We start from the raw sequence: 20,818 nt of genomic DNA, 5'->3' as shown, positions 1-20,818 counted from the left end.
AATCTCTTCTCCTGCAAGAGTCCTAACAACCGTGGCAGCGGCACCGGAGATGACAGGATTTATAGGATGGTCTAGTCCCTGACTCTATCTAATGCTATTTAATGATCAATGATAAAAACAGATCTGTGGGAGCTCATGTGAAGAGCCAAGGGGAGAGAGGGGGACAATTCTACATAAAGCAGGCGACCTCCTAATGGTGGCATGGCAACTCCTGTTGGAAACTCTCAGTATTACACACTTCAGTCAGATAACCAAGATGAAATTATAATAAAACATTTTGGTGATGGTGCTGTTTGTCCTTCATTAACGTTTCCTTTTTTGCTCCAGATCGATTGAGAACTTGGACTCTGATACAATCTGAAGAGATTCAGATGAAACTTTATTGATCCCCTAGGGGAAATTGGCTTGTTGCAGTAGCAAATAATAACAGGATAAGAAAAGTATATAAATACATACTGTATAGGGCAAAATGGGAGTATTAAAGATATGCAACTGACAATTTCAACACTGGAATGTTTTAAGTAGAAATGTATGCATGAAAAGTATGAAAAAATGACCTACAACATTACAAAGTTGTGCAAATTAACAGCAATAGAACTTTTTGAGACAGAAAAAAATTCTGTTGGTGGAGGTTAATATGAAATATGCGTAATAAAATAAGTGAAAAACTATACAAATAACAATATATGCAATATATAACTTATATACATGATGTGCAAAATGTGCATCATATTCAGATCATCAGGCCTACAGAAACCCATACATATAATATGTCTAGGTGTTGTAAAAAACAATTCACTTTGTCAAATATAGTCAATTTACAGACGAATGTAACATATGTGCAGAATCCGCAGATTTGTATTGGTACTTTACTAGCTGTTCACCTTATCAGAAACTCCAGACAGAGACACCATGGGCATCACTGTCTGTTCTCAGTATGAGGACATACTTCTCGATGGAGGTAGCAGAGAATGCAGAGAGATCTGCAGAGTCAGCAGGACAGTGAGGCCTCAGTCTGGCTGGGTCCTGGTGGTGTCGCTGTGTGAGGCTGGATGGGACTGGGTGGAGTAGCTCAGGGGGATTTCCAGGCCAACCAGTGGACCCACCACGCTCAGCCAGGTGACCACGTAGTTTACCGGCCTGCCAAGCCAACACACACACACACACACACACACACACACAGTCAGTAAACTATAACTGCTGCTGCAAGAGGTGTCTGTTAAGGACAACAGGGTCTCACTTGACAGCAAAGGAGAGGGAATTGCCTCATCCTGATTTTAGAAGATAAGAGAGAATGTGATTGCCAGTTTTGGGGGTGTAATGGAAAAGTAAGTAAACTGATGTAAACTAATGACAGTACTTTTGAAATAAGTAAGGAGTAATGAGTAAAATGTGACTTCTTTGGAGTATCCTGTATCCTACCTGAGTTCCTGCTGCGCCGCCTGCATCACCGGCTTCATAAACTCTTCTGTTCTACATGGATGGAGGACAAAGAACGACTGACCCAGCAAAGGATGCTCCTAGCAGAGAGAGAGACAGACAACATTATATATATATGTATATACTGTATATGCAGAGAAAAAGGAGGGTTCTTCAAGGATTACATTATGTTTATTTCTAAGCCACAAATCTTTCTAGCGATGGCATTGTCTTGCTAGAATGTAAACAACAATTTAAAAATATCATTAGAAAGTGTAAATAATAAAATTTGGATGGAGAGCTTGTGAAATTGTGATGGTCAAGCGTCTCATTTGTGATTACTACAGCAGAATAGAATGGAGCTAATATCGTATCGCGATATATTGAATTTCGATATATCGTCCCATCACTAGAATCGGCCCCAAAAAAGCTGATGGTCGCTAGTTTTACCTGCTGTGTGATTGTATTCCAGGGACTCTGCTGTAGGCGAAGTCTGTAGTTAGGATGAACGGCGCTCCACACCTCGTCTAAAGACAGACTCCTACCCTCTGACAGCAGGACAGAGAAGAGCAAATCAGGACAAAATGGAGGCCATCCAAATAAAACACAAGTATGCATCTCACACTCACACACAACTAACCCAGAGTAAAGGCTCTGAAATAGAGCACGGGCGTCCTGTAGCTGCAGGAGTAAAGGATGTGATATTCATATTGAAGCACTCGGCTGCTGCCTTCAGACACCGCGCAAACCCCATCGTCTTCGTCACCGCCGTCATCTTCGATACTTTCAAAGCCGTCGGCGTCACTTGAAGCAGCCGGGGCAGACAAACGCGACTGAGGAGGAAGAGAGAAAATGAAGGAAGTGGTAAATAGAAAAGAATCCACTATGTAGCTAGTAGTAAACTGACTCTCTCATGGTATCTACAGGTCTTTAGGTCAGAAAATGCCTTCAATTGACTAAATTTAAGGCCTTAAATAGCATTAAAATGTCTTAAAATTTTCATTAGTTATGTTCAATCAGAAATAGATTGGTTTTGCCAGCTTTGTTTCTTTATTTTGGTTTTTAAATTGGTCTTAAGTCCAATTCCAGGTAGCATTTTAAAAGGTCTTAAAAAGTCTTAAATTATTCCACCTGTTCTTGCTCCTGTTCCAATTGATCTCTCCCAGTATGACTGGCATTCTGGTTCTCCTGGTTCGGGCTGGAGTCGATGATGACCGACCTCAGTGCAGTCTTCCTCAGGTAGCCTTCCTCCGAGCCCTGGACTCAGACAATACACTCACAGTGTTCAATACAATCTGGCACAGCAGGTTTTCAAGCCCTCTACCCATCATGACTGGCCCAGACCTCCTCACCTGGACCGGCTCCCAGCTCCAGCCGTCTCCGAGGCGGTTGGACTGCTGCAGGAGGAGCTGGCAGCACCGACGGAAGTTCTCCTCATTCAGGAGACAGGAGCTCATCTGGACCGGAGGTGAGGTAAAGCCAGGAGGAGCAAGCAGGTTGATTGAATACATGTCTTCTGTAGAACTGATCAATACTACATTGTCTATGGGAAGCCCTTAACCTGGACTGATTATAATGAGACATTTTGATCAGATTCCACACAAATATACATCAATATGGTTGTTGTTATTATGATAATTATTATTATTACACTATTAATAGTAGTGATAGCAGTAGCAGTAGTAGCAGTAGTGTAGTAGTAGTAACAGCAGCAGTAGTAGTAGCAGTAGTAGTAGCAGCAGTACTAGTAGCAGTAGTAGTAGTAGCAGTATTATTCTGTAGTACATATGCTATGGTAAGGAATGTTGCATTAGTTACAGTGGCAAGAAAAAGTATTCATCTTGCTTGACTTTTGAATCAAAATGCATTAACCTGGGATTTTTCCTGAAATATATACAATCTAGTGCTATCCTATCCATGCTAAAAATGATATTCAATCAATGTACGCTACAGTATAAAACTGAAATAACAGAAAACGCTTTTAATTAATGTTTTCAGTTTCAGTGGGACTAAAATTGCACAATATTACATTTATTTTGAAGGCAAAATTAACTTCCGGTATTATTCTGTCAAGGTACCCAGAATAACAAAGTTACTTCCGCTCACAACTTTCATAATAAAAACCCTAACTGACTAGATGTCACAACTAAACTAAAAATACATAACATGTATTCCATAATGAGGAACCTGTTGTATTGCATCTGTTGTAATAAAATTTCCGAAAACTCATTTTTTCTGAAATATATTGTATACCCCAAATACTTGGTTTCTTTTTTTGAAGTGACATTTTACGCTTTTATTTTGAAGGCAAATCGTTACACTTCCGGTCTTATCCTGGCTAACTCATTCTAACTTTACGCATCTTGATGTCGCTGTGTTGTCAGCGACGCCGAAGAGTCAATTACATTTTCGGGAGGTTCCCACCTAAACGAAACTGTGTAGACGCAGAAAACGCAGACAACTGTATATGATGTTACGCTAACCCCCCTTTACTTTTAACCACAAACTACTTACTGTTAAGAGGATGACTGGTGGTGAAGAAATAGTAGCATACAACAGAGAGAAGGCACGCAGTATTTCTGTTCCGGGTCACGTCAAACACGTCACTGTAACGTTGCCGATATATATATTTTTTAATTATTATAATTCAGCTGTAAAACGAGATATTCTTACACTACCAATGGATTTAAAAAGTCTGTGTCAAAACATAAATAATGTAATATATATTTTTAGAATAACCTCTAGGCTGGTGGTGTCTGGCCTGCCGTTCCTCCTTACAACCACTAGATGGCAGCAAATACAATATAGTAAATGCAACTACACTACAGCACCATACAACAAAATATACTAAAATACAATAATACAGCAGAGTGACTGCTTTATTCTGTGGGTGGGGTCTCCAAAGTTTTACATTTACAGAAATCATGCACTATGACAAACAGTGGGCTAGTGATAAATACCATTAGTCATAATTGTTAGCAAAATTGTCCATCTATTGTATATTGACTCAACGTGCTGTCTATGTATGTAGACTAGGTTGAGTAAAAATAAATGTTACCATCCTTTACATTAAGAAATGTAAAGGATGTATCTCTCTCTCACTCACACACACACGCACACACACACACACACACACACACACAGTTCAGCAACACTACAGTTCCTTGCTCGGCTGTATTTTTACATAAAAATGTGATTTAGGCTGATAAGACAGCTGGATTTTTACATGAAAATCTCGCCTAGCAGTGCAGCTTTAACCATCTGCCGTTACATCAAATATTGATTCGAACAGATTAACACTTGCAAAAAAAAAATGTTCAGACTTCAGTGGCAAAGGATGGCAAAACAAGCCATTTATTGAAATAATGCAAAAGAAACTAAACATGAACACATGTCGTTTTTTTTTCCAATCAAGCAAAATGTAACAGTTTCCACGTCGAAAAACAGTCAACACGAAAAGTCTCAGAGATCAGACAGTTCTGTACCGAGGGCAAAGACCAAAAATAAGTTTTGTTTTTTTTGTCCTGTTCATAATCTTTTGTAACACATAAAACCTCCGGACGAAGAAAAAACAGAAATCCAACACATTGCTTTTTGAAATCATATATATACATTTTTTTTTCTTACAGCATTTACACATAGTAAAGAAAAAAAATAAAACAAAAGCAAGTACCACAGAAGAACTCTATCTGTCAATCCAAAGAGAGAAAAAAAAGAAAAGAAAGAAAAACACATCATGTAGACAAAACGGAACCAAAGCATGATGATGCAGCCAGAACAATACAATATTGTCATAGTAATGCGGACAGAGAGAAGCAGTGGGGGCTTTTCCTGGGGACCAGAGGGGGGGGGGGATTTAGTGGGGAGACACGTGGGAATGGACAGATCGGGTTGTTGGACTGTCACATGCTTCCACAGCCAGGGATTTGGGGGGAAAGTTGGGTTGCCTTCACTTCCAGCTCAGTCTAATTCTACTGCAGTTATGTCATTTCCTACATTTCCCAGAATGCCTTCTGACAACCCCCAGAGAAGGGGAGTGACGACATTTTGCTCATGCAGGTGCGATTGTTTTTTGTGCCTCACCCTGTTAGTTAGCTAGCCAACCTATTCTGTGATCAATGGGGTCTATGATTGTGGTTATACCTCTTCAGTCAAAATGCAACATGACTCGTGGCTGCGTTGCATTCTGGTCTATTGAGGCTACTGTTGGTGGAGAAATTGGTCTCTCTCCTCTTCTACGATGGATTTCTCCCTGTATGATTGTTGAACGTCTCTTGGTGCAAAATGGCGGCTCTAGAAAGAAGCCCTCGCTCTTTGATTCTGAGGGACTGACACCAAAACCTGACGTTTACCACTGAGGATTTTTCCTTTAAGACAACAGATGCTCTATTGTTCACAGATGGAATGGAATGGAACTTTGTAATGCACTTATAACAGGGTCTCTGCAAGTTTCATCAAGTTAAACACTTTTTATGACCTTTTTAATGCCAGTTCCAATGACATTTAAGACCAATTTTATCACTGAAATAAAGCTGAAAGTGGAAACTACTGTAGTCCTATCAGAATATTCTGTAGGTCTGCGAGACTGAGACAATTTCTCAGTGGAAAGAAACCTCTAAAACTGAATTCAAGACTATTTAACTGTATCCACAGTTACATTTCAATACCTTTAGTTTAGCGAATATGATTTAAGACATTAATACTTTTTCAGGACTTGCAGATACCCTGTATAATAGTTAATTTGAACGGGAATTTCATTTGTATTTCATTAATATTTCTTTCAATGGAGAGTTTTGGTGTCCCATGTTTGAAATGCCGTTTCAGAGAATTTCATTAGTGTTGTTTCAATGGTGAGTTTTAGTGTCCCATGGTGTAAATGATATTAATTTCAGTAGTATTGGTTTAAATGGTGACTTTTAGTGTCCCGGGGTCTAAATGCTGTTAATTCTATCAGTACTGGTTTGAATCAAGAGTTTTAGTGTCCCATTACTGAGAATTTCGTCAGTATTGGTTTCAATGGTGAGTTTTAGCTGGAGTTCAGCTAATATGATTGAAGACATTTCAAGCCTTTTTCAGGAGTTGCAGACATCCTGCATAACTTGGAATTGACTGAAGTGAAAGTGAAGCGATCCCAGCTGGGTTTTTGTCACAGAACTTGAATGGATAGAACGGTCTTTCCCATTCAAATCAACGTTCCTGGACGGTTGGAGCGGCGGCCATTTTTATGTGAACCGTTGGGCTAGCTGACTTACAGCAAGAGGCCTCCACTAGGTGGCGCTCTTTTATACGTTTCTGCTGTCTTTTTAAGTAGGTCAAAAGTTTTAACATCCGTGCAGTCAGTGGAAGTGGTTATAGTTGAACTGTTTCAACCGATGTTCATTAGCTGTTTAACGTTAACGCGAATGCTAATTTTTCTTCTCCACTAAAGGTAGGCTAAACTATTTTAGTTTATATCATTTAAGAGGCTAAAGTTGATGTTTACCAGCTAGGTTTGCTAATATGCTGATTTTGACGAGAAGAGCTAGCAAGAGAAGCATGTTCTTTGATAATGCTACGTTAACCTTGTTGCTAGCGTTAGCTTTCAGTTGAGTTTTGACAGTTTGCTAAGCACTCGTGCAACAGACACATCTGTACAGTTCTCAAGCAACTGTGACACACTTTATGGCCTGAATGCCCAGACTTGCCATAGCTCACTCACTCACCATAGCATAGCCATAGTCGTCATTTTATGGTGTGCCAGCCAAATTACCATGACAAACAGTGGAAGGACCGTTCTATTCATTCAAGTTCTATGATTTTTGTTGTTCCACACACCGAAGCAGAGCTGCACCAGAGGTTTAAAGGTGAGGTGGGGGGTGTTGGGGGAGGGGGGGCAGACAGACACACTGAAGAGTCGGTGGACGCTCGACTGAGGCGCTGCACTCACACCTAAATATGGCTTCAGGCCTTGAGATAAGTCACCACCATGTACAGACCCACATATAGACATATAGGATGGGGTGTGACGGAGGGCGAGGGCGGAGTCGAACTCAGGAACTCCCGCCGCCCCTCGTCATCAGCGAACACGCGAGGGAAAAGCATCGAGTTATCTTCCTACGAATTGCTTTGAGGAATCTGACAGAGAGAGAGAGAGAGAGAGAGAGAGAGAGAGAGAGAGAGAGAGAGAGAGAGGTTGAGAGATATAGAGAGAAAGCTGAGCTGCTTTAAAAACTAAGAGCTGAGGGCATTGACAAGGCGTCCATCTTGAAAACAGTCTAGTGTTCTTTCACTTCCCGCAGAAGCCCTGCTGGAGTTCCTGCTATGTGTGTGTGTGTGTGTGTGTGTGTGTGTGTAAATGCATAGGTATATAGTATATCTCCAATACTATACACTGGTTTCAATGTAGAGTTTTAGTGTCTCAGACTAAATAGTGTTTCAAAGAATTCCATTAGTATTTAATTCCTCTTTGTTTCAGTGGAGAATTTGAATGGTCTAAATGCTGTTTCAGATTTCATTAGCATTGGTTTAAATGGGGGGTTTTAGTGTTCCATGGTCTAAATGCTATCTAGGAGAATTTCATTAGTATGGATTAGAATGGATCATTTTAGTGTCCCATGGTCCAAATGCTGTTTCAGGATTTAATTCCTATTGTTTTTAATGGAGAGTTTTAGTGTCACATGGTGTAAATGCTGTTTCATAGAATTTCATCAGTATCGCTTTGAATGGAGAGTTTTAGTATCCTGTGGTATAATTGCTGAGAAAGGCCTTTCCCCCTGAGGAGAAACAATGCTGATTTTATCCCAGTTGCCAATCACCATCTCTGTCAAAGCCAATATTGTTCAGCTGCATTGACTGTCCATGGGTCAAACTCATGACCCATATAATCTATGACCTTCTGGTCTTTTGACTTTCCAAGAGTCCCACAGATAGCTAATGAGTTAAAAAGCGATTGTACTGTATATGTATTTGGGTTCAATCGATACGGACGTTTGAAGGCCAGTACCAGTATTTTTGGATTGAAGCAGCTGATAGCCGATATTTTGTGACAAAACTACCCTACCTTTGATCATATCACCAAATTTGACCATTTTCATGACCAAAAATTGCAAGAAATGACAAGTACTCAGTGTCTGCCCCAGAATTATATTCTTGTCAGAGTCTCTAAAACATTTAGACCATGGGACACAAAAACTTGACATTGAAATGATTTTTCGATACACTGATATCTGATTTTTTAATAAAAGGCTGACGCTGGCCCAATATATCAGCAAACTGATATATTGGTTTAACCCTACTGTATATGACTCTGTCTGAGATTATTTTTTATATGTTTATGTATGTGTATATCTGTAGTATCAGTCTAAACTGCTCCATGTCAATGTCCTCTGTCTCTTCTGTCACTCACAATCATCACACACTCCAGTGCTTTGATACAGCAATTGCAAAATCTAGCTTAACAAGAGCTTAAGTTTAGCGAGACCTAGCTTAACGCCATCTGTATTCCTTCATGACCGAGTTCGTCAACATTTTGCACTTCAGTATAATAACCACTGTCTTCGTTCACCAACTTCATTCGTAACTTAACTGGTCCTTAAGTTAGTTCTGAATTGGTCTTTCATTTCGTTTACAGTCTCCTATAACAAACATCACAAAACTTCCCTAAATTCATTTAGCTGACTTCATTAAGGTCACTCAGTGCACCAGCATCGCTGATTTTCCAAAGTGATTTCTATTTTTTGACAGATAGAGTTCAGCATTTGTTTTGTAAGGACGTTGGGACCTTTTTCAAAGCCTATTTAAAGTGAGACATCAACATTGTGAAATAACCCCCTCTTGGTGAAATGGTCACTTTATGGATACTTGGACAGTCGCAGTGCGTCTCGCTCTTATTCCAGTTGTTCAAACACATTGATAGACTGTCTTTCTCTGTAAGTGTCCATAGAGAAACAGTTAATAACATAGTTAGTTTTTGTACCGATCCCCTCTGTTTGTCTGTCTGTCCGGACTGAAACATGGTAAACGTTTTGTTCGTCTGACTGTCCAAGTTTTACTCCTGTTTGTTCTTCGTGTTTATTTTTGCATTTTGTTCTGGAAATAGGAGAATTTCAGTCCGTCTCCTCGTCTTTTCATCCATTTCTAAACATGGGGAAATTCTGGTCTGTTTGCTCATCCAGTCTCTCTCAGACCTGTGAGACTTTCTCTTAAATCCATCTGCTCACATCCATCTATCTGAATGTCTGTCTTTCCAACTTTCCCATTCAGCTTCCAGATCCATCTCTCTAAACCTGTGAGACTTTGTGGTCCATCTGTCTAGCCATTCTGAAACTTGTCCATCCGATTTTCAGTCCTCCTAAACATGCGAGACTTTCTGCGTCTCCCTCGCCTGTTTGATGCTGTACAGCCACTTGATGACTCTTGCATTGCGCTCAACGGCCGAGATGCCGTAGGGAACGCGCTCCCCGGCTTCCTCCTCCTCGTCCTCGCCCTCCTCCCCGTCTGACAGCCCCTCGTTGGAGGAGCGCCGCGACCTGTCGCAGTCGGACGAGATCATAGACGCAGATCGGAAGTTCAGGCTGACAATGTCCGAGTTGGCCCGAGCGAAGTTCTCTGGCCCGACCGCCTCTAGCTCCTCGGGGTCGAGGCCGCAGTAGTTAAAGAAACGCTCCACGTCGGCTCCGGCTCGGGCGTACCGGTCCGACAGGTCCGATTTAGATCGATGTAAGGAGGGCCGACGGGCCACGGAGGAACCGAGTCCAAGCTCCAGGTTTGGGTCGTTTGAAGAGTTGGAGGGGTCTCCGCGATCGCAAGGCAGCGACTGAGGGGTGGTGTTGTCGCAGGGCGAGGGGGACGGAGCTGGACGAGGAGGAGGCAGCGACAGGGAGAGGGGGGGCGGAGGGAGGGAGGCGGGGTTGGGTTTGGGAGGCAGGGGCGGAGCCGAGGAGCTGCTGGATCGGGCCGTGCGGAGCGGCTTGCCGTTGCACAGTCGCAAGAGGTCGGAGGAGGAGTGGGAGGTGAGCAGAGGGGGCAGCGGAGAGTGGGAGCGCCCGAGGCCTCCTCCTTCGCCTCCTCTCTCGTCCAGGACTCGTCTGCTCAGGTTGAGGTTTCCTCCCTGTTGGGGGCTGCGACGCCCCCCACTGTTGACTGGCGGGACCTTCAGCGAATGGGAGAAGGATCTGAGGGAGTGGGAGGTGCTCGGACTGGGGGCGGAGTCTGGCGGCTGCTCGTTAAGCGTCATCGTGGATCGGTAGGTTAACGGCATCCTAGGAGCAGAAAACAAGGAGTGGTCAGACTACTAGGAGCAGAAAAACAAGGAGAGGTTAGATTGCACATTAGAGTTTTAGTTCTACAAACATTTCTCAGAGGCAGAGCTGCTCTGGAGGCAGAAATAATCTCACTGGTTGAGGTAAACCTCTATCGACGGAGCCAAAGAATCAGTTTTTCTGTTTAAGTAACATTAGACTAAAAGCAAGGGGTAAGAGAGGAGGAAGGCAATATTATAAAGCCTAGCACTCTGCTACTAACTGAAAAAATGCAATCTAGCCATATTAAATTATCTAGGTGAGCTAGTTAGCCTAGCTGACCTTCCGAATTCAAATCAGCCATGCCAGTCTAAAGCTAAGCTAGTTAGCTAGCTGCTAACCTTCTAAGATGATGAATGCCATAGTGAATGAATGAAAAAAAAGAAGTCATTGCCATTTATATTTTTTATTCATGTTTTGAACAGAGTTCCTTCCTTGCCATTTACATTTGCCTGTTAGCTAACTTGCGCTCTGGAAAACTGGTTCTTTGGCTCCACCAATAGAAGTTTAACTCAACCAGTCAGATTATTTCTGCCTCCAGAGCAGCTCTGCCTCTGAGAAATGTTTGTAGAGCTAAAACTCCAATCTGCAGTCAGATTGCTAGCACAAAGCAAGAAGTGGTCCGATTGCTAAGAGCAAACAACAAGGAAGGGTTAAACTCCTACAAGCGATGTTCCAGAAAACAAAAATATTCAAAGAATCATTGAGTCTTGTGGTTGACCTTTAAATCTGTCAGGCTGAACAGGAGAGTTGTCAAAAAAGATGGTAAAACCACTATTTATTCTGGGTAGAACCAAAACATGGAACTAATGCTATTGTAAATACAGTACATGGACTTTTACAGTCCCAGCTCATTAGTGACTGTAGTAACAGTTATTGTACTGACAAACTAGTGCAAGTTTGGATAGTTAGCTATGATTGGATTAACAAAATTCAGTCAGAATCAGTTTTAACAAAAAACAGTGCTTAAAATGTGTCAAAATTGTGTAAATACTCTAAACTCCAAAGTGATTTGAGTCAGCGCGCTGAACTTATAAATGCGGCAGATGCGAGGAACAAAAGTCTACAGAAAACATCATGGCGTCTTGATGACAAATTACCTTGATGGCGTCCAACTCCTGGCCCCTCCCCCCGATGACCTCATCAGCACAGCACTCTTGGCACCCTCACATCCCGCCCCTGACGAGGACGACGAGTTTAGGAGATTTTTTAGGATCTCCAGGTTTAAATTCTCCCGTTTGCTGCTGCCGCCACTTGTCGTGGCGCACGTGTCCGACTTGGCGTTGTTATTGGATGCTTTGAACGACGACCCGCCTCCATTTCCTCCCCCTCCGCCAATCCCGGAGCCCCTCTTGGAGAGGAGGGCGGGGCAAACGGGGGGCTTGGCCAGGACGGGCGGTTTGATTGGCTCCTGTTTGGCATTGATGACCTCCTGGCTCTTGACGTACTTGGCCTTGTCTGCTTCTAGTCTCTCGACCGCACTGAGGCGCTTTGGATTAGGCTCAACCTGAAATACAGTAAAGATGTATGAATAAAACAGATGAACAAAATGTATCTAAATCACTTATACAGTTAAAATTCCTCTTACTGTCACTACTGTTATCCCTACTGCTCTCCACTAGGCATGGGCAAACGCCAAAATTGAATATCGCGATACTGTCCCACCAAAATATCGCGATATATATGATATTATCCTATTATCCTAGTGTTCTGCACACTTAGGTCCATGCAAGTTTCTTTAGAATACAGAATGCAGTGTTTAAAATATGGCATTTTTTCAAATAACAAAAATACAGATGTAATTCAGTCACAGCTACACATAGCTAGGCTTGGGCGATATCTAAAATTTTATATTGCAATACTGTCCCACCAATATATTCAATATCGCGGGAAATATCTATATAATATATATAATTTCCCTCAATATCAAATATTTTGGCGGGACAGTATCTCAATATAAAATTATTGAATATTCTATAATATTGAATACACCTACACCCAGCGGCAAAGCAGTACCTGTCTCCTGAAATAGTCGGGGCCCTTGTTGAGGATGCGGAGGGGCACGGTGGAGGCGAAGGGCGCCGCAGGGCCCGGGGCCTTGCTATCTGGCAGGGCTGGAGCCAGTGTCTCTGTCGGCATGGCAACGAGGCGGCTGGGGGGGCCGGCCGTGGTGGCAGCGGGTGCGGGGGGGTCGACAGAGGGCGGGGGCACCGGGGGACCCCCAAAACATGAAGACGCAAGGTGGAGAGGAGGGAGTCTAGAAACAGATGAACCCTCCGGCCCTCCACATCGCCAGACTCTGGGTTGGAGCACCGGCAGATGCGTCTAGTCTGCTTTGTATGTGCGATAAGCTTCAGCTAAAATCTAGCTCTAGCACTCATCCAGTCCTTAGACCATTCTAGTTTAATACTACAGAAAGCACCAAATGTCAAAGTAACAAATTCTCCCACTTCCCATTACTTTGAGCATGCTCTAAGTTCATAAAATTCAGGAAATACTATAGTAGCGAACTAATACTACTACATTGCCCTAAGCCCCAAAGACAGACCACCACTTATACTGACAACAACTGACTTAACTGGTCTTTACTGAGCGGTTTCTACTGTTCGGTTTCCACTGCCCCATTAGCCGAGCAACATGGACCGATGGATGGACAGAAAAAGAGAGAGAGCACAGCGATAGAGTGGAAAAGAGCGATGATTGTGTTTCAGTTCAGCGGTGCGGACGAGTGCTTCCACAGGGCCGACGGAAAAGCAAAGGATGGTGGGAAGGAAGGATCAACCCCCCCACACACACCCCCTCCGCCACCCGCCACCCCCGCCTCGTCTCTCTCCCCTTCAGCCAGACAGACAATCTGAAAAAAAAAACAAGAAGACAGAAACAGCCAATGGGGTTAGAGTGAGGCTGTGACATCACACACCTAGCAACAACAGCAGGAATAGCCAGGAGGAGAGACACACACAGACATAGATAACAGTGCGTATGCAGGCAAAGACACACACACACACACACACACACACACAATATACATATAGCTTGCTAGACACGTGCACTGCTTGCTAAACACACACACACACACACACACACACACCTTTCCCTAAACTTCTGATGACATTAACTTGATTAGCATGAAACCAATTGAGTTTTTATTTCATTTATTTATCCAGGAAAGTCAACAGAGCTCCACGCTCTTTTCCCAGCAACACCCTACTTCACATCCATTCAGTTCCACACATTCACACTGGGAGCTGACCAGTACAACCACAGTCTGACACTGGTATTGGTAATAGGTAAATATCGGTATAGGCCTTCAGAAACCTATGTCAGTCGAACCTTAATATGTATAAACACACAGCAAGAGGGGGGAAAAAGGCAGAGAGGGTGTAAAAAGTGCTGACACAGCCACTAATGGTGAGCTGTTTTCCACCACTGAGTCAGAGAGAGAGAAAGAGAGAGAGAGAGACATAAAGAGAGAACAGAGTTGGTGAGGCCTGACCGGGAGCTTCCAGGTTTTATGGAAAATCTGTATGGAATATCTGCTGAGTCATACAAACAAAACTGTCTCCACTGGGGAAGCTAGCAGTGGTTCAGCGTCACGTTAGCTGCATAATTCGGCTGGTTTATTATTTTCTGGTGGATTTCTAGCGGTTGGATTTCCTGCTGAGTCATCCTACAGCAATGCTGCTGCCTGTCCTGCTACACTGACTCACTGTTATTACTGAGCTGCTCTCCAATGGCAGACAAAGTGTATCACTATCGTCTTTTTAATCACATCTAATAGACTTCCCTTTACGCAATTGTGTTTTTATTTTGCCAACTTTGAATCTTTTTCTCATTGTTTTGAATCATTTTCTCCTGAATGTGTCCTAGTTTTATCTCCTCATGGTAGATTTTACTATTCTTGTTTTTTGCCATTCTGTTCTTTGTAAAGTGGTATACATGCTATATAAATAATATTTGTTATTATTAGGCTATTATAGAGAGCTTTCAGGTGATGTTCAGATGTCCTCTGGCGGCCATATTGGAGGTCTCAGTTCTTTGGAAGCAGTGGCTGTGAAAAGTTGATTGTGTCTCAAGTCTAAATGTAGAACAGCAAGTCAAGTCAGAACAAATCAAGAGTCCAGTATCAATTTAATATCTTAAAGAAAACTAAATATCCATGTATCAATGCAATATGGTTTTAATAAGATAAAAACTTGGTAAGAGCATTATGAGTTTGATTTCTATAATCAGTTTCAACCTCAATAAATTCAATCATTCCATACAAATTCAGAAAACAGAATTTAAATTCAGTCGTCTGCTGGAACAAATCTCATCACTTTCAATCTAAGTCATTTACACAAACACAAGATCTCAAGTCAAGACTTTAGAAACCTTTTCAAGTCATCAAAGTACAAGTCAGAGTCAAGTCCCAAGTCACCAGAACCCAAGTCAAGTCAAGTCTCAAGTCTTCTCTTCATGCAGCAAGTCAAGTCTCAAGCTATTAAATTGTGACTCCAGTCTGACTCGAGTCAAAGTCATGTGACTCGAGTCCCCACCTCTGCTTGTTGCTAACACAACTGAATTGCACACCTGCTAACGTATCAAGTAGAAGCTAACGTTAGTAGTGGCTAGTAGCTGCATGCTAACATCAGTTGCTTTGCTAAATTAGCTTGCTGGCTAGTTAGCTAGCTAACTAAGAAAACCAACAGTTTGTTCAGTTGAGCTGACTCTTCTGAAGCTAACAGTGTTTTGGAGTAGAGACTAGAGCTAAAGACAAGACAGTTTACTGTGTCACAGTAAACTGTCTTGACATTCATTGTCACCCATACTGTCATTTCACCTAGGGCTGTCATGGTGAAGGAATTTCCCCTGCGGTGATTTAGGGTGGGTCAACAGCGCTGTATGCAGTGTATGCGATAAGAAGTCGCCGGATGACGTCACATGCTAATTTGCATATCAATATATAACCTACAGTCTCCGCTCGCAGCGGAGGGAGGGGGGCTACGCTGTGTGTGGGAAGCGCTGTGATCATCAGACCTCTCTGGATGACAAGCAAGTAGAGCAAACCGGCATCAGCCGTATCAATTTATTGCCAAATGCTTTGGGATTCAACACATTAACATTGTTCCCCATGGTCAGAAAAAGTCACCAGATTTGTCGCTAGTCGCTTTTCAGAAATAAAGTCGCCAGGGGGTTCTGAAAAGTCGCTAAATCTAGTGACAAAGTCGCCAAGTTGGACTGCGGTTACATGAGACATTTTTTTTCATTCTGAATGAAATCATTCTGAAGGAAGATTGCTACGCAAGTGTTTACATGAGCGCTAAATATAACGATCGCATTAAGATGTGTGTTTACATGCTCCACAGTATGTGATCAGAATAAAAGTTCCTGACATGCGCAAAACACTGAATCCAGCACTCTAACATGGTTACGTTTTTAAAAGATGGACCTGCGTCGGTTATTTCTTTACTGCTGTTCTTTCTGATGAAGCAACAGTTTTATCAAAACATACGACTCCATAAGTGTCAGAAAAAGACGTTTTGTTTTGCCTCCGCAATGATTGGGCCCATTTGTAATTTTCACCGCTGTAAACCGAAACTGGCCCGGAGAGGCGGAGTCAGCACTTGATATAAAAACGGGCTGCACCGCCTACATCAAGCCCGAGCGCCCCGGGGTTAATAACAAGCACATCCATTCGAATCCTCCCGGAAAAAAAGGGTAACGTAATTGACGTTACTTACGTTAAATGCGCGAGCGTGTGCAGAAAGGGGTGAGATAAAGAAAGTGATCGGAATGAGTGTTTACATGATGAAATTTTATCCATCGACCGGATTATGAAAGGGTTAAACCACCCCTCTCAAACGGAATGAAATTTCATTCGGATCGGCCAGTTTATTCTGATTGAGGCGTTTATATGAGGCATTTTTATTCTGATTGGGCTGCTATTTTGATTAAAAGGCTCCATGTAAACGCCGTTGGCGGGAAACAATACACTCTTATTGTTTTCATTATGGATTTATTTAACATTCAATACACACGCATTGAAGTGTAAAACAAGAAGTCCCTAGCCTCATGAAAAAAAGGAAAAACGTGAACATAGCGCAGTTGCTTGCCATCCACCGCGGTTGGCTTGTCTATAGTGCGGTATTGCAATATTGCGGTTATTGCGACAGCCCTAATTTCACCATACACCCATAATCTGATATACAGTATTTCCCATTAGGCTGACCACACACACACATACACACGCACACACACACACACACACACACACTGCTCACAGGAAAATACAGCATACACACAAACATACCAGTAACCCTTCATAGCTGTAATTAATATTCCATAAAGATTTTTCAATCCAATATCAGCAGCCTCTTATTCCCAGATTAGACTAGACTATACATAATCCTCAATGTGTGTGTGTATGTGTGTGTGTGTGTGTGTGTGTGATTGAGATCTCATTCTAATCTGCCCTCTCAATTCACCCCTTGCTGAGATGGCTTACACACACACACACACACACACACACACACACACACACACACACACACACACACACACACAGCGGTGCCTCTCTTTAGGAACATAAGTACGACTCTAAATGGGAAAAAGTAATATTTACGTAATTTGCTCAAGCCCTGTATCCCAACACACACACACAAACACACACACACAGCCATTGTGCGGCAGTCTCTCATTAACAAAGAGTGTGTGTGTGTGTAAGGGTAGGGGAGGGCGTCATACGGGTTCAGCCATTCTGTAATTATAAAAGGGAGGGTAACACACACCCATACACAGTAATGACATGGTGACACTAGCCACACACACACATACACACACTTTGGGATGACTACATGCTAATGTATACTGTAGACCACAAAGGAATAGCAATGGGTGTAACTTCTACCAGTAGTCCAGCTATTTGTGCTGCAACAAGCAAAGTTACCATATTATTTTATAGATAGATTTAACATTTGAAAGATTACGAATACTCTATCAAATGTTAAATCCAATAAAAGGATCATCTCTAATCAAGACCACGCCTTTTTTCAATATTTCAGTGTAACAAAATTTAGTAAAAAAAAAAAAAAAATGTGACCAATAAACCAAAAGTATTAAGTCAAATATACACATATGTTGAATGAATTCAACTGTATTTAGTGGTAGATATAGATTGCAGGTTCATTGTGTTCAGTCTAGGCTACTGTTCTTATTGATTTCTTAATCTATCCATGGAGACCATTCTTCTTCTTCGTACTCTCTAAGTTAATGGTGGATCGCCCATGGAGGCCAGAAAAGAGCAGCCGCACATTCATAACTCTGATGCAAAGACTCATTTATGAAATTAATTGCCGACGTTTGGACGGGCAGTCCATCTTCATCGGGGCCAAACATGAAGTCAGAGTAGAGGCTGGGATAGGGAATACGCACCCTTGCACATTGTCATGTGAGTAGGGTCATTACAATTTCTATGGAAGGATATGTACGTTGTTGCGATTGAGAATAATACATGCATTAGAAGTAGTATATACTCAGTAATATAAAACAGTAATCCTAAAAAAAATCATCCAAATGTTCATAGACCAACAATGGCAAAAAAGATTTTGTAGTATTTGCTGCAGCCCAATTAAAGACAGGTTTTTATTTAATCTGCACTTTAAAATCAATGAGTCACAACTGAATTTTACTGAATGATATAAAATAAATGTGTGGCAAAATATGATACTTTTACCCACATTAATGCTCCCATCTCAAAAGTAAAGGCATACCTTGACATTTTGGATTTCACTCTGTTCTCTTTTTCATAAAAACAATTTTGCTTCAGGGTGGTTAGAAAAAGCACCTGGGTTGGCTGCTAAGAGCTGCAACACTGATCAAAAATATTTGATTGGTTATTGATTTACTGATGACTGACTCATATTCATATTACAGGCTATGTGCAGGTTTCTGAGAGCCAAATTTAAGACATTTTATGACCCTAGCATTACTTGGAATTTAGTTTAAGAAAAATTTGACAACGAAAATAAAGAAACAAAGGCAAAACCAGCCTATTTCTGGTTGTTCTGACATTATAAATGGTCAGAATAAAAGGAAACCAGGAAATGAAATGTTTAGCAACATGATATCTAACATAATATTAATATTGTATTAACCGGTCCCATTCACATCTTTAGGTGAAACTACACAATTCAAGGTAAATGTAATGAATCTGTTTATACCATTATCTGATTTTACAGCTGCATCAAAATGAAACTGAATTGAAAATACACTTGTATTGCACAGTGAAAATATTAAGACCTCTAAAAACTGTATTTGAGACATTTTAATTAAAATGTAAGGCTTTACATTTTGCGGACTTTTTAAGGAACTGCGGATAGGCTGTATTATCTGAATGGAATCCCCTCAGTGATCCCAGTAGTGAGCAGGTCCAAATGTTTCCAGTTTATCATGAACACACTCTCTTCATCTGATGCTGTGGAATTGGAGCTTTCTGCTACACACACAAACACACACACACACACACACACACTCTGAAGGACGGATTTCTTTTTAATTAGGACCATGTGTCCTCCTGATTTGCTGCAGAACACAGGATAAAAGAGAGAATGGAGAGAAAGGCAGCCTCTGTTCTGTGTGGACTAATAAACCTGTATTTACTTACATTATCTTACAGTCAGTTCCTATCTTTCTTTTTTTTTTACCTGTACTGTACTGTATAAAACATACTGGCAATTAATTAAACAGAGAACGATAGACTGATGCTTGTGCATGTGTAGAGCAAGGCCTATGTGAATTTGAATTGAACATTTGTATGAGTATATTCATATCTGTTGTGAAACAGACAGCAGCAGAAAATCACTGCTTTCCACATTCTTTCTAAGCCTGCATTCATTAGTCTACATTCTTCTTTCTTTCAAAAATCAAAGCTAAAAATCAGCTGACCCACCCACCCACATACACAGAGCCTCTCTAAACACATGATAGTCATGAGAGAGAGAATGAGTTCCACTTTTAAATGACTGGAGGCCTATTCCTTCCCAGATAACGCTTGGCTCTTATTAATTTCTGGATTTATGAAATGTAATGTATTTTTATTAAATTTGCCAGGACCCAAAATGTGGGCTGCAGGAAAAGTAAGATATGCAGCCATAAGTACTCTTGCTATCCAAAGCTACAGGCTATGTTGTGCTGAAAAGTACGGAAGCTAAGAACGGCTGTATTTACTTTTTGATGCTTATCTTGAGATCACAAATTAGATATTGGGTTATTATATCATAACAAACTGAATTGTCTTGAGATCATGACTTATCCCAAGAAAACAACACAGAATGGAAGCCTTCAGTTTAAGCTAAATTTGAATGCTATCTGTAAATCAAAGGCACAATGTAATGTCTGCCTGTGTTAGACCTTGATTAAAGTCAAATCTGTTTTGTTTGCTTCCTCTGACATAATCTTCCACTACTTTGATTTCTATCCAATAAATTAGGCTACACTCTTAAGTCGAAATGGGACAATTACGCAAGTCGTGATCTTGAGAAAACCGTTTCTGCGATCTCGAGACAATACAATTAAGTCGTGATCTTGAGAAAAACATTTTTGCGATCTCGAGAAAATACAATTAAGTTGTGTTCTTGAGAAAAACATTTTTGCGATCTCAAGATAATATAATTAAGTCGTGATCTTGAGAAAACAACTTCTTGTTATCGAGATAACTACATTGTGCGAAAAACAAGAACAAGAGCAAGAAAAAGAGCAAGAAGAGGAGCAAGAAAGACATTTTTTGCTATGAAGAAATCGTGATCTTGAGAAAAACATTTTTGTTAACTTGAGATAAGATAATTAAGACGTGATCTTTAGAAAAACATTTTTGTTATCTTGAGATAACGGGGTAATTAGTCATCATCTTGAGAAAACAAAGCGCGATGTCGATAACACAATAATTAATTCAGAATCCCGAGATAACAGGATTTGAAAAAATATATGCAAATAAGGCCTTTTTTGGCTTCCGTAGAAAAGACCTTCCCAATGTATGTACAATAGGCTGAATAAAACGCCTTGGACTAATAGGTTAGTCGATTACTAGTCTGCACAAACACCTAGAAAAGAAGGTTCAGTTGGACAGAAAATCATTTTCAAAA

At 41.3% G+C, this 20,818-nt stretch overlaps 2 protein-coding genes across 2 annotated transcripts; both read right to left on the bottom strand.

Moving 5' to 3' along the window:
* Positions 1 to 358: 358 nt before the first annotated feature.
* atg10 (ATG10 autophagy related 10 homolog (S. cerevisiae)) lies at positions 359 to 2,876 on the bottom strand. Its single transcript, XM_078287921.1, has 6 exons — positions 2,772 to 2,876; positions 2,551 to 2,676; positions 2,060 to 2,252; positions 1,870 to 1,967; positions 1,423 to 1,520; positions 359 to 1,140 (listed from the first exon to the last, which is right to left on the bottom strand). Exons 1-6 carry the CDS (start codon positions 2,874 to 2,876, stop codon positions 1,011 to 1,013), a joined length of 750 nt encoding a protein of 249 aa, XP_078144047.1. The 3' UTR covers positions 359 to 1,010.
* Positions 2,877 to 9,748: 6,872 nt separating this feature from the next.
* Positions 9,749 to 12,836, bottom strand: fam110b (family with sequence similarity 110 member B). Its single transcript, XM_071909685.2, has 4 exons — positions 12,714 to 12,836; positions 11,798 to 12,204; positions 10,253 to 10,658; positions 9,749 to 10,156 (listed from the first exon to the last, which is right to left on the bottom strand). The coding sequence occupies exons 1-4, from the start codon at positions 12,834 to 12,836 to the stop codon at positions 9,749 to 9,751; spliced, it is 1,344 nt and encodes a 447-aa protein (XP_071765786.1).
* Between the last annotated feature and the right edge of the window lie 7,982 nt (positions 12,837 to 20,818).

The sequence above is a fragment of the Centroberyx gerrardi genome, chromosome 13, assembly GCF_048128805.1.
Source record: "Centroberyx gerrardi isolate f3 chromosome 13, fCenGer3.hap1.cur.20231027, whole genome shotgun sequence".
Taxonomy (NCBI): Eukaryota; Metazoa; Chordata; class Actinopteri; order Beryciformes; family Berycidae; genus Centroberyx; species Centroberyx gerrardi.
Note: the sequence above shows the minus strand (reverse complement) of the source record. Positions and strands in the feature narration are given on the sequence as shown.

Excerpts from the sequence above, each read along its gene's own strand:
- atg10 (XM_078287921.1), bottom strand. The coding sequence starts at position 2,876 with ATGAGCTCCTGTCTCCTGAATGAGGAGAACTTCCGTCGGTGCTGCCAG. Across the intron at positions 2,253-2,550 it reads TGGAACAGGAGCAAGAACAG|TCGCGTTTGTCTGCCCCGGC; the intron begins GTGGAATAATTT and ends CTTCCTCCTCAG. Across the intron at positions 1,968-2,059 it reads TTTCAGAGCCTTTACTCTGG|AGGGTAGGAGTCTGTCTTTA; the intron begins GTTAGTTGTGTG and ends TCCTGCTGTCAG.
- fam110b (XM_071909685.2), bottom strand. The coding sequence starts at position 12,836 with ATGCCGACAGAGACACTGGCTCCAGCCCTGCCAGATAGCAAGGCCCCG. Across the intron at positions 10,659-11,797 it reads AGGAGTTGGACGCCATCAAG|GATGCCGTTAACCTACCGAT; the intron begins GTAATTTGTCAT and ends TTCTGCTCCTAG. Across the intron at positions 10,157-10,252 it reads CGCTGCCTCCTCCTCGTCCA|CTTGGACTCGGTTCCTCCGT; the intron begins GCTCCGTCCCCC and ends CCAAACCTGGAG.